This window comes from Ictalurus furcatus, chromosome 28 (genome assembly GCF_023375685.1).
Source record: "Ictalurus furcatus strain D&B chromosome 28, Billie_1.0, whole genome shotgun sequence".
Taxonomy (NCBI): domain Eukaryota; kingdom Metazoa; phylum Chordata; class Actinopteri; order Siluriformes; family Ictaluridae; genus Ictalurus; species Ictalurus furcatus.
Window position 1 is genome coordinate 3,838,049 of NC_071282.1, and position 16,232 is coordinate 3,854,280.

Sequence of the window (16,232 nt, forward strand, 5' to 3'; positions counted from 1 at the left end):
CAATAAGTTAGTGCACCCTGTAGTGCCATAGCCATCCCAGGACCTTCATGACTGTACGTCCTCTCATTTTTAAGCGTCAAATTTATGATCCATTTTAGGTTAAATCCGTGCTGGGAAAAAAAATCTATAGAAACCATCCACTTCAAATACCATTACATACCATCAGCTAACCATTAAAACCTTTACTTGTCTTTACTGGTATCCACTAGACATAACATGCCACCAGAAGGCAACAAATTAATGGTATTTGTTGTGGAAACCATTAAAATTTCTATTTGGGTTAATATTGGGGCTTTTTTTGTTTGTTTGTTTGTTTGTTTGTTTTTTCTTCAATCTCTTGCTAGTCTGCAAGGCTACACAATTGTGCTAAAACACCATTAGGCCATTGGGAACTCTATAATGGCACTCAATTTTCTTAAGCTGTGATGCATGTGATTCTCAAAAAGAGAAGGAATTATTTTTATTACATCAAAAAGGCAAGAAGATATCCCAGGCACTTAAAGTTCCTAGAGACACAGTTGGCAGTATCGTATCATAAGCTCATTAAAAGCTCATTGTACAGCAGCAAACCTACCTGGGCATGGAAGAAAGAGCACAATTTCACCAAGAGGAATTTGACATTTGAACAGAACAGCTGATATTAGTGCCAAAGACTTGCAGTATGACCTTGATGAAGGGCGTATTGGTGAACACTGTAAGAAGAACACTACACAAGCAAGGACTTCATTCCGCGCTCCACTCTTGATCAAGAAGCATATAAAAAGTCATCTTTGCACAGGCCTATAGAGCACTGGAAGAAAGTTTTACGGAGTGATGAAACTAAACGGGAACAGTTTGAACCCATGGATCAGCAGTACGTCTGGCGTAAGAAAGGCAAGGCTTTATGACAAAAAGAACACCATCCCCATGGTCAAGCACGGACGTGGGTCAGTAGTGTTGTGCAGATTTAGTGTTTTGTTGCTGTAAGAACTGCCAGACTTGACCGTACGACTAGCCTCATTGGTTTCATTGAAATACCAGGCTATTTAGGAGAGCAATGATATTCCTTTAGTGAGCAAACCAAAGCTTTGTGATCATTGGACTCTAAAGCAGGACAATGATGGCAAACATACGTCCAAGTCAACTAAAGCTTTCTTCTAGGATCGGTCCTGGAATGTCCTTTCATGGCCATCTCAGTCCCCATATTTAAATACTACTGAAAATCTATGGTGGGATTTAAAGAAATCTTGTAGCGGCATGGAAACCAAGGCGCACTGACAAAACAGAGTCCAGTAGACGAGATGTCCGAAGCAACTGGAAACATTTACTGAAGGTTATGAAGTGTAAAGGAAGCTCTGCAAAATACTAATGGGTTTGAATAATTGAATCATTTTGCACACGGACATTTGTGGGGAGAATGTTGATTATTTTAATTTTTATGGGTTTCTTTTTTGCTGTTAAGCTATTAGTAATAAACTCAACATTACATTCTCAAAATCACTTGGATATGTACTGAACTTTCTTTGACTGTTTACTAAAGCAGTGGTTTTCAAAGTGGGGGCCGCGGCCCCCTTGGGGTCCGCCAGGGGGCGCCTGGGGGGCCTCAACAATTTGGTGTGAAAAATAAATTCTCACTCTCAGACCCCCCCCCCCCACCACACACACACACACACAATCAATTCCTAATGTAAAGGTGTAAGGTGTAATTATTAATAAAAATTTTAAAAATAATAATAAAAAAGGGATATATATTCAGAAGTCTGTATTTTTAATGTGTTTTAAAGACATCTTGCAAAAGGGGGGCCTCGGTCAAATGTTAATGCCATTTGGGGGGCCTTGACCTTGGAAAAGTTTGGGAACCCCTGTACTACAGCCTTGGCTGATATATTGCACCCTCTAAAGGGTTAACCGGCGGTCGGTGACGTCACGGCAGCCGATCGCACGTGCGCGCGCGTCACCCGGTGCGACTCGGCTCGACTCGGCTCGGCTCGGCTCGACTCGGGAAATGTCGGGACGTAGAGCAGGGTGATTTTGGGGTTGTTGTTTTTTTCCACACATTTATATCGATTTTATTTTAGTCTCTCCTGTGAACACGGGTCAGATTTAACACTCATGTGACGCGTGATAGACGGAGTGACCGAGCGGGTATTAATAGTCGGCGGTTTTATACCGAGCGCAGACCGTAAACATGGAAATCTTCCCACATTCCGAGTGTTTACTGAAACATCCGCGTCGGGAAATAGGCCAAGAAAACATATCCCGGCTTCTTTAGATGGATTTAAAAAGAGGTTTTAGTTAGTGCAGGTTAGTGAAGACCGGGGTTTTTTTTTCTCCAATCTGACCCCGTCGCATTGACTTTCTAATCAGGATTTAGGTTTTTTTGTTTGTTTGTTTGTTTGTTTGTTTTTTTAACGCGTTTATTTTTTTACATATAGATATATATTTTTTTAGATCTTTTATCCTCCGTGCATATTTATAGCCTATAAACGCTGCGTTTTTATTTATTTCTGCGTTTTTACTCGAGAGATGTCCGTATAGCACTAGTTGTTGTTGTTGTTTTTAATCAGTGAATCAAAACAAAAGAGTTGCAAACATGAAATCTTCTCTAGCTCCTGGTATCAGAGTGATCACATCTTTCTCCAGAGACAGCTGGTGAGTGACAACATCTTCTGGGGGGTTTATTTATTTATTTATTTTATTTATTTTTGCTTTCTTCTCTTCTTTTCTTTTGTTCAGCCTTCTACACTGGAAAAAAAAACCCTAGAAATAGACATTCTAATGGTTTCCACGACAAATACCATTACAGTATAATGGTCATAATGAGTCCCTGTGGGTCTCTGTTGGTCATTTGTTGTCTTCTATTGTTTGCGTGTTATGACTAGTGGATACCATTAAGGAGCTGTAATGGTTTTAATGGTTAGCTGATTGTATGTAATGGTAGCCTAGTTGTAGTGGAAACCATTAGAATTTCTGTGATGGTTTTTTCTATTGTTTTTTTTTTTTCAGCAGGGACTGAGGACAGTGACTGTCCTGTCAGAAACTCGAACGTAAATCTAACAGTGATCCACCTTTTTTGGACGACTCCTCTGTGACGTCTTTATTATTAGTGATTAGTGAGTTTGCATGTTCTCCTTGTGCTTTGGGGTTTTCATCCAGGCACTCCGGTTTCCTCCCCCAGTCCAAAGACAGGTGTGGTGGGCTGATTGGCATCTCTAAATTGTCCATAGTGTGTGAATGGGTGTGTGAATGGGTGCAATTGTGCTCAGTGATGGGTCTGCACCCCATCCAGAGTGTCCCCCCGCCCTGTGCCTCGAGTTCCCTGGGATAGGCTTCAATCTTCCTTGTGACCCTGTGTAGGATACACGCTATGGAAAATGGATGGATGGATAATAATACATAAATTAATAATAATAATGCCAAATTTGTTTAATAATAATACCAAAATTATTGTCTTCTGTCTGAGAAATCGTACATTAAAAAATAATAAACCCTTATGATTTAATGATAAGAAACGGCTTTATAACGCGCAGAGGAAAGTTAATGTGAGCTACAGGTATGTGGTGTGGAAAAGGCTGCTTTTACAAGACACACAGACTACATACTGTGTGAGAAGCTCTGGGTTGGTCCCTGTCAGGAAACGTGAATAAGCATGCACAGATTCTGAAGCGTGTTAGTGGTTAGCTGGTTTCCTGTACCGAAGCCAACATTCAGAACTGCATACTAATGCCGAAAAATAGTGTGTTGAAATAGTACAGCATTTACGAAGGCTATTTTCACATCTACCATGACTAAATAGTCAAAAGGCACACATTTCCACTGACGAACTGTACATAGAAACAGAGCTACAGTCAGTAACTCTACGCCTCCTCTTACTTGTATTGTAAATGTACATGATAAAAATGCCCAAGCGATGTAAACACAAGCAGAGGTGGTAAAAGCACCCGAATTCTTTTGCTTGAGTAAAAGTGCAATTACGCATCTAATTAAATCCTCTGGGAAAGGTTCTGGTAAATTCTTCACTCAGACCTTAAACGTCCTCTGACATGTCCGTCACAAAATGGCACATAGATGACACTGTTTTAAAAGAAAAACAAAGTTGTCTGGAGTTCCGAGCTAGAGCATTATTAAGAAGCTAAGAACCCCTAAATATACAAAGGAACCCTTGAAAACCCTAACAGAACATTCAGAAAAGAATGACGTCTCCCTCACATCACACTGATTTTAGTTACTGATGGTAAATTAGTGCCCTTTCACCAAGGAATAACTGTGAGGGAAAACATTAGGAAAGGCTAACAATCCACAGCCTTATTCCTAATCTCTCAAACGTTGTCTAGCAAGATGATCATTCTGTGGATACAAGCTAACTGAATGCTAGAACAGAAACAAGGAGTTGTTGTGTACATTTTGTATTGATCAAGGCAGTTTGTATTGTAGCAGCTAGCTTTTAGCATTCAACTACTGTAGTTTGTATGATCAGAGTTATCATGCTAGCTAACAAGAGCTGTATTTCTGTTTTCTACTGAATGCTAATAGCTTTCTGTCACTCGATGAATACAAAGTGTAGTATAGATTGCAGTGAAGGGTATTGGGTCTCATTCTTGCTCTCATATTTCTGACGTTTGAGATTTGTTAGGAATTAAAATCAACTCCTTGAAGCAAAAATGTTTAAATGTCACCTTGTGGCTTTTTCCGAATATGATGTAGAGAAGTGTAGCGTTTGAAGATGTACTGAGTAGAAAGTAGAGGTTTTTCTTTTGAAATTTACTGAGTGAAAGTCAAAAGTAGAAGTTCTGAGGAAAAACCTCAACTAAAGTACAGATGCTTTAAAAAAAAAAAAAAAAAGCTTGTGTTGGTTACCATCCAACTGAAAGCTACTTTCGAAACCGCATACCAGCGTGCTGCTAAGTTTGCTAATGTTATATCATTTATTCAACTGCTGTTACTCATTTCCTTTCCCCTCAACTTCACACCAAAACAGTTTACTTTGCCGTTTGTAGAGGGTTCTCTTCACCACGCTTCTCCCTAAGCATGTGTTTTGTGGTTTTCTCTTCAGGTACAGAGGCTTCATTCTCTTCCTCACATTCCTGTTCTACACAGCGTACCATCTCTCACGCAAACCTATCAGTATTGTCAAGGTACAGAGCGATTAGATAGAGGTTTCTTTTGCATTATAAAGAGTGTGTGCGGTTGTGTTTCTCTCATTTCAGACATGAATTCAGCATTCTTTGTCATATTAATGTCTCTTTTATTTATTTTTTTTAATTGTTTTTGCAATACTTTCTTAGAGTCAGCTTCATAGAAACTGCTCCTATGTCATTCATCCTACTGACCTGAATGTCACGGACAATTCCACCTGGTGTGACTGGGCTCCTTTTGGTGTGTATTAACCTATATACATTTTCATAAAGAGATTATCAAAGGCTCCTTTGCATAAAAAAAAAATTTCTCAGAACATTTAATAATAGTACTAATAGTAATAAGATGTTAATAACGGGATATGAATAGCAATTATAAAATGGAAAGAAAGAAATGTGAAAATGTCAGCATTTTTAATTTACACTGGTGAAAAATGATGAAGCACGGGATTCTAGTTGCATCGTTCACGGTTTTGAATGAACCCTTTCGTAGTTATTAACATGTACACTCACCGGCCACTTTATTAAGAACGCCTGTACATCAAGAGCTTCAATTAATGTTCTCATCATGTATCAGAATAAAGAAAAATCTCTTGACTTTGATTGTGGCATGGATTTTGGTTCCAAATGGACTGCTTGTAGCACATCCATCTCAATTTGATGTGTTGTGCGCTCTGAGATGCTTTTCTGCTCACCACGGTTGAAATATAGTGCATTTTTGAGTTACTATAGACTTCCCGTCAGCTCAAACCAGTCTGGTCATTCTCCTCTGACCTCTCTCATCAACAAGGTGTTTCAGGATGTTGTTTTGGTTTTCGCACCATTCTGTGTAAACTCTAGAGACTGCTGTGTGTGAAAATCCCAGGAGATTCTGAAATACTCAAACGAGCCCATCTGGCACCAACATCCATATCACAAGTCACAGAGGTCACACTTTTTCTTCATTCTGATAAATGAAGAGAACATTAACTGTAGCTCTTGACCCGTATCTCCGTGATTTGTTTTTTTAATTACGCTGCTGCCACGTGATTGGCATCATGTGTGTACAGGTGTTCCTAATAACATGGATGGCAAGTGTATATGCTTGAGACTAGGGGAAGAACCTTCATTCATTAGTGAAAGGAGTTTTTTGCGGAAGCAAAAACGTGCAGATCTCTCGAAATAATGCTTAAAATATTCAGTTCCCTCTCTGTCTTCTTTCCCACTCGCTAGACCGAGACAATTACCAGAACCTGTTTGGATGGCTGGACAACTGTTTTCTCGTGGCCTACGCCATCGGCATGTTCTTCAGGTATAACAACTGACCAGTCTAGTGTGCTGCTTCTTCTGTTTAACTTCTGTTTAGCGATGTAGAAACCTTAATCTTACGTTCACATCGACAGTGGCATTTTTGGCGAGCGGCTGCCCCTGCGTTATTACCTCACCACTGGCATGCTACTCAGCGGCCTTTTCACAGCACTCTTTGGCTTGGGCTTCTACTGGAACATTCACTCGTTGTGGTACTACTGTTTAGTGCAGGTGAAACCAATCTCTGCATTGTTTTTCCCATCTCTTCTCTTCTTCTCAGAACTATGCAAGTCTTGTGAGTTATTGTTAATGGAAATAAAGAGCTAATATCTGGGTGAGAAAATTTCAACGGAAGCCTCAAATGAAGCAGTAAGCCTTTGTAAGGGAATAATAACAAGCCCATTGCATGGGAATAATGCAATCATAGTTTTTCCAACAAGACTTTAAAAAATTATAGGATTATTTTCAACCTAGAAACACATTTTTCTTAAACATTACATATTGAACCTTTAATTACAAGGCTGTTTCGGTAAACAACTTCACAGCTGCTCAAGAGCTTTATATGACTGACAATTTTAAAAATTATGGAAGTGATACTTGTCACCCATTGTATTTCCTTTTTCTAACTGTTGAAAACTGAGCAAGAGCACGTTTCTTACTTTCAATCAGAAACTCATTTGCATCAGCTCTCTGTTTGTTAAACAAAAGATGGTGTTAAGGTTCGGCGGAATAATAGCATACAGTGCGCTAATCTAACAAAAGTGTGTCACATGCCAAGTGACTGGAATCAAATAGTTTATAGTACAGCTCGTTCTTCCTTTAAGGCTGTGTGACCATATTTACTTTCTCTTTCGCTATAAAATCTCTCTCTCTCTCAGGTATTAAATGGGCTGGTACAGACGACGGGATGGCCGGCGGTGGTGGCTTGTGTCGGCAACTGGTTTGGAAAGGGGAAGTGAGTGCCGATCATGTTCTTTGCCGCTGACTCAGCACCAGCATGTGCTATATTAGCTAACTTAGAGTATTGGAAAATCTGCCTGGCTCTTTCACAGCTAATCAAGCGGTTGAGATAACGCTCTAACAGTACAAGTTCTTTCAGTGTTAGATTGATCTTTCTCGCAAATCTTCATAATTCCTATTTTGCAAAAACACTTCCGTAACTCTCAGTTGCTCAGAAACTTTGTGTTAACCACTGACCGCTGCTAGCTAAATATGAAATATCTGTTGCTGTGTAAAAGTTACGGAAGAAATTCTATATCATTAACATTTTACTTTTAAAGTACTAAATCAAATAAATATTTGGTGGTGTGACCACTCTTTGCCTGGTAAATAGCATCAATTCACTTCCCACTCTGGTGCAGATTTCTAAAGAAAATTGGCTGGTAGGTTTTTTTTGTTTTTGTTTTTTAGATATTTTTTTTTTTTTGAAGAAACTCACATTTCTTCTGTAGACATTGGCTCTTACTTGCTGTTGTTTCTGCAAGTTTCAGACAGGCTCTATCATGGGTTTTCTAGTGCATCCAAATAAGAAATTTAAGAAAAAAACAACAATTTCACTGTGCGCTATAGTTCATTTACATATACAAATGATTTGTAAACGTCTTTTTATTGTCTGTTGCTGTAGACGAGGGTTCATCATGGGAGTGTGGAACTCGCACACCTCTGTGGGGAACATCCTGGGCTCGCTCATCGCTGGGGCGTTCGTCTCAACCGCCTGGGGCATGTCCTTCATCGTGCCTGGCATCATCATCGCCACTACGGGGGTCATCTGCTTCTTCTTCTTGGTTGAGCGTACGTTTAGCATTGTTGTGTAATGAGGAAAACTGAGCGGTTTCAGCTGAAATACATAAGGCATAAAGAAAGGTCACATTTGGCTGTATGCATGGTGTGTGTGTTATATACACATATATAACCTATGATTTGGTGCATCCTGCTCTGTACAGATCCAGAAGACGTGAGCTGCAGCCCACCTCAGCACCATGTAAGGCCAGCCACGCACACGGTGTAGGATATATTCTGTATATATGGTAAGCATTACGTGTTTAAACTGTATATATGTGTGCGTAGGAGAGTTCAGAGCGAGAGCCTTTGCTAAGGACCTCATTGAATAGTGAGGAGATCTTCAATAATCACACGACTGCAGTGGTGGAGGCTGGTGAAGAGGAAGCAGAGGCCATCAGTTTCGTTGGAGCTCTCAGGATACCGGTGAGCATACTTTTTCCCTATAATATCTGTCAGTGACGTGTATAGCAGTGTTAGCATGCTCAAATCCCACAGTTGAAGCGTTAAAGGAGCCGTCAGTAATTTTCATAGCTCTCTGCTTCCTCTGACGAGAATAGTGATTGCAAGGGTAAAAAAAATTTAAAGCCTTTCCCCTATGCCTAAGTGATTCCATCCTCTCTGCTGAAAATATATAGAGAGGTTTTAAACATCTATGGATTTACCATAGAATCTTGCTATGGCCATAAGGGAATGGCCTGAAAACTATGCTTTCATGCTTTCTCAGCTAAAGCAATCATCAAATCTAATGCGAATATGAACCTGGCAAAAAAGCTGATTCACTGAAGGGGAAAGGACTCCAGACATAAAAGACATGCGTTTGCATCTGGTAGTGCATGCTTTCATGCCAACTTTAGTGAACTTTAAACTTTTTCATTTTGTGATCTAATAGAAAACAAGTGGGCAGGACTTTTATCTCTGGTCATGGAGGAGCTGCTTAATATTGCGTAGCGGCTACATATTGCTGGAAAAAAAAATTACCCTGTGATCTCCTCTGTCAACCTACTGTACACTAGGATTGTCTTGTTAACAAGGTTGCCACTGCTGCTAATAAGTTTTTACTTTATAAGAAGAAGAAGCTAAGCAGCTCTGTTTCAGTGTAGGAATGTGAGCAGGGGTTATTTCTGGGACAGAAAAATGTAAACCAAGGGTTATAACGAAGAAAATGGCAAAAGCCATTGCATTGCATTATTACCAGTCACAGTTTTTCCTAAGGTATGTTTTGAAATTAAGATTGGTGAAGCACTAGAAACAATTCTAAATGTTACATACCGCACTTTTAAGCCTTTTAGGGCAGTAACCTTGAGCTTAATTCTGCCTCATTTGCGAGGCAGCTTGGATACAAGCATCTGTCAAATGAATAAGTAATTGTGGTGTAGATTTTTGCCATCAATTTGCAGAATGGTCCAAGTTGTCTGCGTTGGTATATTGTTTTGATTCTGTGTTCAGGTCTTTTCTAAAGCTAGAGTTACAGATGACTTACAGTTTTAACAAGAGACTCGTTTGTCTTGTTCTCCAGGGCGTGGTGGAGTTCTCCCTCTGTTTGCTTTTCGCTAAGCTGGTTAGCTACACATTCCTCTACTGGTTACCACTATACATTGCTAATGTCGGTAAGAGACTCTCTTTTCAATAACGTTCCTCATGCACCACTACAACACGTTTTATATCTAGTTGTACGTTGCATCACCTTTTGTTATGAATCCTTTCTCCAGCCCATTTTGATCCTAAAGCAGCAGGGGACATGTCTACACTCTTTGACGTTGGGGGAATTCTGGGTAAGCAGAGTTGTAGTATTGCTTAGTTGTAACGTTGCCTCAAGGCTTTGGGAAATTTATAATGATGCATGTATAAACGTGCATGCATTCCCCCAAATACAGAAGGTGTTTAATGTGTGTGTGTTAATGTTCTTCATTCCAGGTGGCATCCTAGCTGGGCTTGTTTCAGACTACACCGGTGGGAGGGCGTCCACCTGCTGTGTCATGCTAATCGTTGCTGCTCCTATGGTGAGTGTGTCAGTGATAGCATGGGTGAGAATTACTGAAATTACACAATGTGCTCATCATTGATTCTCTTATTGATTGCATTTGCGTTCTCTAACTTTAGCCCTTTCTATAAGTCAAAGCCTGGCTTTCTAAATCAGTGTGAACCAAGAGTTGTAAAAAAAAAAAAAAAATGCAAAACAAACAAAAAACTGATTTTTGCTCTTACATTAAGATATTTAGATGGAAGGACTGGTGCTGGGAAATGGCTTTGGGATGAGTAAAGCCAAAAAAATACATCAAATATCACTGGGATTTCAAACTGTCAGTCATTAAACCTCTGTTCTTAGATGTACCCTAATAAAAAAGGGGGAAGAGCACACTAATTCCTAAATAAATGGCACTCTGCCCTACAATGTCCATATGAGCTGTAAATTACAAAATGCTAAAATAGCAAATAGCACTGAGAATAGCATAGAGCTGGAATTTAGACAATACAAAGCTACCCTAGCGCTGGAACCTGCAAAATGCAAAGCTAGTATATATCTGCACAGAACACAAAGCTGGCATGGAGCTATACCAAACACAAAGCTAGCATGGAGCTATACTAAACACAAAGCTAGCATGGAGCTATACTAAACACAAAGCTAGCATGGTGTTATACTAAACACAAAGCTAGCATGGAGCTCCACAAAATACAAAGCTAGCGTGGAGCTATACTAAACACAAAGCTAGCATGGAGTTATACTAAACACAAAGCTAGCGTGGAGTTATACTAAACACAAAGCTAGCATGGAGCTATACTAAACACAAAGCTAGCATGGAGTTATACTAAACACAAAGCTAGCGTGGAGTTATACTAAACACAAAGCTAGCATGGAGCTATACTAAACACAAAGCTAGCATGGAGTTATACTAAACACAAAGCTAGTGTGGAGTTATACTAAACACAAAGCTAGCGTGGAGCTCCACAAAATACAAAGCTAGCATGGAGCTATACTAAACACAAAGCTAGCGTGGAGCTATACTAAACACAAAGCTAGCGTGGCGCTCCACAAAACACAAAGCTAGCGTGGAGCTATACAAAATACAAAGCTAGTATATTGCACAGAATACAAAGCTAGCATGGAGCTATACTAAACACAAAGCTAGCATGGAGCTCCACAAAATACAAAGCTAGCATGGAGCTATACTAAACACAAAGCTAGCACACAGCTGTACAGAATACAAAGCTGTCATGGAGCTATGCTAAACAGAAAGCTAGCATGAGCTGTACAAAATACAAAGCTAGTATATAGTTGTACAAAATACAGAGCTAGTATAGAGGTGTACATATACAAAGCTGCTTGAGAGAGGCTAAAGTCTAATTTCTCTGTGGGTGGAAAAAGTAAAAGGAACAATTTTTGTACTGTATTTTTGAAACGGCAATATTTAGATTATTTTAGGACACTGATATTTTCTAACAATGTTTAAAAAAACAAAAAAAAACAGAGCTGTATTTTCTGTACACTCTGAAGGTCTGAGTGACCCTGGAAACGACTGAAAGTACATGAAGGAACACACCACTTCCTTGGTACTGCATGAGATGGACTACTCGTACGAGTGCTGTTCTTTTCACACATCCACATGAAAACACACACATCCCACACCCCGCAGTTTGCTCACAGATTTTAGCACCCAGGCAAAATCTCACGCCCACACCGCAGCAGGGTGTGTGTGAGTTTACCCGTGAAACCTGTGAAAACAACTGAGCAGATTTCTTTTCACTTCTTTTCCCTAATTCTTTCTTTCTTTTTTTTTTTTACTTTCCTCTTTCTGTCGCTAGCTGTTTCTGTACAACCTCATCGGACAGCGCGGCGTGCCAACCACAGTCGGTGAGCAGACACACCCACGGCCTCATCTGTTTCCTGCAGATGCTGTGATCATTTATTTATTTGTAGAAAGTGTACCAAAGACTAAAAAGACACAGTAAAACTTAATCCTTAGTAAAGCGTAATCCTCTTTATTTTTCTCTCTCACTCTCTCTCTAATCTTTTTTTCTTCCAGGTATGCTGCTGCTTTGTGGTGCTCTTGTGAACGGACCCTACGCCCTCATCACCACGGCCGTGTCAGCTGACCTGGTACCGTTCAGCCTCTTTCTCTTACTTTTTTTTGTTCCCCTCGTACTTATCTGTTTATTTAGCATTTTTGGAAGGAGTCTCCAGTGTCAGCACTTTGTAACAGTCAGAAATAAAGCTGTGACTTTCCACCATTGGAAAGTTTTCATGATGGACAGTCATGCGTTTTTCTGATTTCTCGGTAACATGACAACGTCAGGAGGCAGGGGAGGGAACGACTGTAATGTTATTCGTAACGTTATTTGAGCGTTGTTTATTGCTGTATTAACGTAAGTGACGGGAACTAACATTCCACAACGTTAACGTAACTATAAATGAGTAAAAACTATGACGTGTTTTTCTTTCATTGCAAAAAAAATATAGCAAATTGTTGTGGTACAAGAGGAATACAACACTTGTACATAGAAAATGAATTGTCTGTCGTTTGTTAGTGTTGCCACGGTTGGATATCAGCAGTGTTATAGGCTTAAGCTTCAACCTCATACTCTGATTTTGCCCTTCTCTGCACAGGGAACCCACGAGTGTCTCAGAGGAAATGCCAGGGCTCTGTCCACTGTAACAGCTATTATTGATGGCACAGGATCAATAGGTATGGACCAAATGTCTTCTTTTAAATAAGATTGTGTATCTTGGGGTTGTTTTGGGATTTTTTTTTGTTTTGTTTTTTAAAAATAAGCATTTTTTGTTGTTGTTTCACCTGTTGATCGTTACATTTTGTTGCCAGCAACAGAAAGTTGACTAGTTGTATTCTTCCACAGTTTACTGTAAACTGATTTGTTATGCATGGCAGGTCGAGCCACGTGTATTTTCTCAGCTGTGATTTCTGTCCACCAGGTGCTGCTGTTGGGCCTCTTCTGGCCGGTTTGATCTCTCCCACTGGCTGGAATAATGTTTTCTACATGCTCATCACTGCTGATGTACTGGCCTGTCTGGTAAGCGTTATAAAGTCTAAAAACAGTGTATAAACCCATAACGGTTTACAGAAATTATTCTGCTTAGTACATCTCACATTCTCCCATTTGCATTCTTCTTCTGTTTTGTTTTGTTTTTTCCTTCTTGTTTCTGTAGCTGCTGTCCAGGCTGGTGTTTAAAGAGATCCGAGGATGGTGTGGCTACTCTACAAGACCGAGAGGGTGAGAATTATGGACTAATACTTATGTAGTTGAGGTTAAGGTCGTAAAATTATATCATCCTGATTAAAATATATTAGAAGTATTTTAATATAACAGCAATAATGAAGCACGAGAGCCTTCGGAATAGGCCGCTTTTAAAGATTCACAGTCAGTACGTTTACATGGACAACAATAATCTGATATTAAGACGATACTCTGATTAAGAAACTAGCATGTAAACAGCGATTCTTGATGACCTTAATCCGACTAAAGTCATACTCGAAGTAAACACAAATGGAATTAAGACGTGTGGAGTATTCCTGTTTTAGTCGCATTATTGACGTGTATTACAGACATGTACACACCTTAATCACACTATTAACGTCGTGTGGGAGTTTTACCCGCATTTTGCGACAGGACACGTACACACACGGCAGCGCTCAACCGTTTGACGGCAAATAAGAGAGCACGGCTGCGTCCCAAACCGCGTACGTACCTACTATATAGTAGGTGAAATACATGTATTTCTATATACGATATAGTAGGTAAGTATGTTTTTTCAGACGCAGCCCACGGCTTCAAGCAGTCGTCTATTTGCACGTATAGCATGACAAATAATTAACCGCACTTGAAGCTTTCGTAAAATTAAAAATGAAACACCCAAAACTGTATACGGTACCATAACGAAGACGAACTGTATGTTGATACGTGAAATTCTGGAGGGAACATCATAATGACGTGCCGTTAATCGATCTATGTTCTATAACATGTAACACAGGAACATGAAAGGAATCTTCTAAAAGCAACTCATATAAACACCTTAATCACAATATTGTCTTACTCAGAATAAGGTCAATAATTAGATTATTTCTGTCCATGTAAACGTAGTCAGTGTCAAAGTCTGGACTTCCCTCTTTATTGCCTTTTTTATTGCTTTTTATTAATGCAGTGTAGAAAAAGTTGCATGTTGTAGATGGAGTTTTTTAATGAAAAAAAAAGTTGTCATCAAAAAAATCATCAACTCTTTAAAGCCTGACATAAAAAAAAACTGTTTTATCAGTTGTTGTTTTTTTTAATCATTTGTAGTGTAATTGTACTTCACTGAACACCTACTAGAGGGTGCTAACAGGTACACAACACGGTATAGGAAATCACATTGGCATAGATAATGACGACAACGGAAATTGTAGGGTTTAAACAAAGCTATTAACCCAATTCAGAATAAATGAAAAGAAGTTTTCAGAAAACATTTTTTTTTATATCTATATAATAACCATGCTATCCTTAAGGAACAACCTCTTCAGTCAGGTTCTTTGTGTTCTTGCGTATTCTCACACAGGGTGTTTTTATGTAATCCATGTCCTCAGGCAAACCGAAGTTTATTCCTGTAAGAATATGAAAGAGGCGAATGTGTACGGGGGAAAAAATAAAACCGGTTTCTGTTGTGACGTCATTGTAATTATCAGGGTCATTTAAAATTACACTTTTGTATTAGAATAATAAATTTTTTTTTTTAGTACTTTTCAGTCAGTGCTACCGTCTGACCCGCAACCAAGCCGCATGTCTAATTAGTAATATTGATAATTTCCGGTCGTTTTATGGTTCCTATTAAATCAGAAGAATCTAATGAATAATTGGGAAGCGTTGAGTTTTTGTACCCTGGCTTGATCTGCCTGTTTCATTTCAGGTTCAAAGAGATCTGAGGTGCCTGCCGGACGACTGAATATCACACCTGCAGCGGGGAGGCGGCGGCGGCGACAAAACAACGAAATCAAGACCCAATTTCCTGATCCATCACACAAAGCTGTTGGTTTTTTTTTGTTGTTTTTTTTAAATATATATTTTTAATTTGAATACAGGACACTTTTATCCTTTTACACAGAGAAAAGAAACAATAAGCCCAGTGGTGTGATGAAATGAAATGATTGGGGGTGGGGGGGGGCGAGACCCATTTTGATGTACAGGGGAAACGAAAAAAGAATAAGAAACAATGAAAGAGAGAATCAGAGCTCCTCGATTTGAACCCTGGGTGATTTTAACAGAACTGTGCCTGATTTTTTAAAAATTATTTTAATCATTAAAATATGCCAGCAGTGCATATTTGCTTTTATCCCATGTCTCCATGGTTACTCTAAAAATCAGGACCAGACTCGACTGTCTCTTTCTGTCTCACACACACAAACACACGTTTACTCTGTTCCTTATTAATTCAGGTGCAGGTTCTTAAGCACATGAGTATGCTCTCTAAAGTGGCTGCCACCCACGTGCAGCAGCACTATATGACATTTACAGCTTGCTATACACACACACACACACACACACACACGCAAAAAAAAAAAAAACACTATTTTTCGTGTTACTCTGACATTCTCTCTCAGAGATTGGGCTACAGTATTGTTTTGGTGCTTTAGCCTGTGGGACATGTTGGCTGCTGAGATGAGCCCGATTTTGCTGTGCAAACATGCTGAAATGAGTTTGGATAAGCTTTACGACATAATTACACTATTAAATCCCAAACCTTATATAACCGAATTATCTTCACAGACCCTGTATTCATAACTTCGTTCGGTTGCAACAAGCACTTTTCGACTTCACTGTGGAAGTTAAAATGAAACTAACATTCCCTTCGAATATACTGCAAAGTCGATCATGTATTAATGAGAATCTTTGTAAGCGTCAATGCTTTATTTAAAAGCTCATGATTAATAGCAATGTGTGTGTGTGTATATATATATATATATATATATATATATATATATATATATATATATATATATATATATATATATTAGGCATGACTTTATTATTTATTAGTACACATTGTGTGACAGTACAGTGAAATCA

General features: G+C 39.2%; 1 protein-coding gene across 1 annotated transcript; it reads left to right on the top strand.

Annotated features, from left to right (window-relative positions):
- Positions 1 to 1,795: 1,795 nt before the first annotated feature.
- Positions 1,796 to 15,498, top strand: slc37a2 (solute carrier family 37 member 2). The gene is made up of 18 exons (XM_053618158.1): positions 1,796 to 2,631; positions 5,033 to 5,114; positions 5,265 to 5,355; positions 6,327 to 6,405; positions 6,497 to 6,632; positions 7,280 to 7,356; positions 8,026 to 8,192; positions 8,345 to 8,382; positions 8,469 to 8,606; positions 9,700 to 9,790; positions 9,893 to 9,955; positions 10,098 to 10,183; positions 11,985 to 12,033; positions 12,206 to 12,279; positions 12,787 to 12,865; positions 13,111 to 13,208; positions 13,345 to 13,409; positions 15,076 to 15,498. The coding sequence occupies exons 1-18, from the start codon at positions 2,573 to 2,575 to the stop codon at positions 15,089 to 15,091; spliced, it is 1,488 nt and encodes a 495-aa protein (XP_053474133.1). The 5' UTR covers positions 1,796 to 2,572; the 3' UTR covers positions 15,092 to 15,498.
- The last annotated feature ends 734 nt before the right edge of the window (positions 15,499 to 16,232 follow it).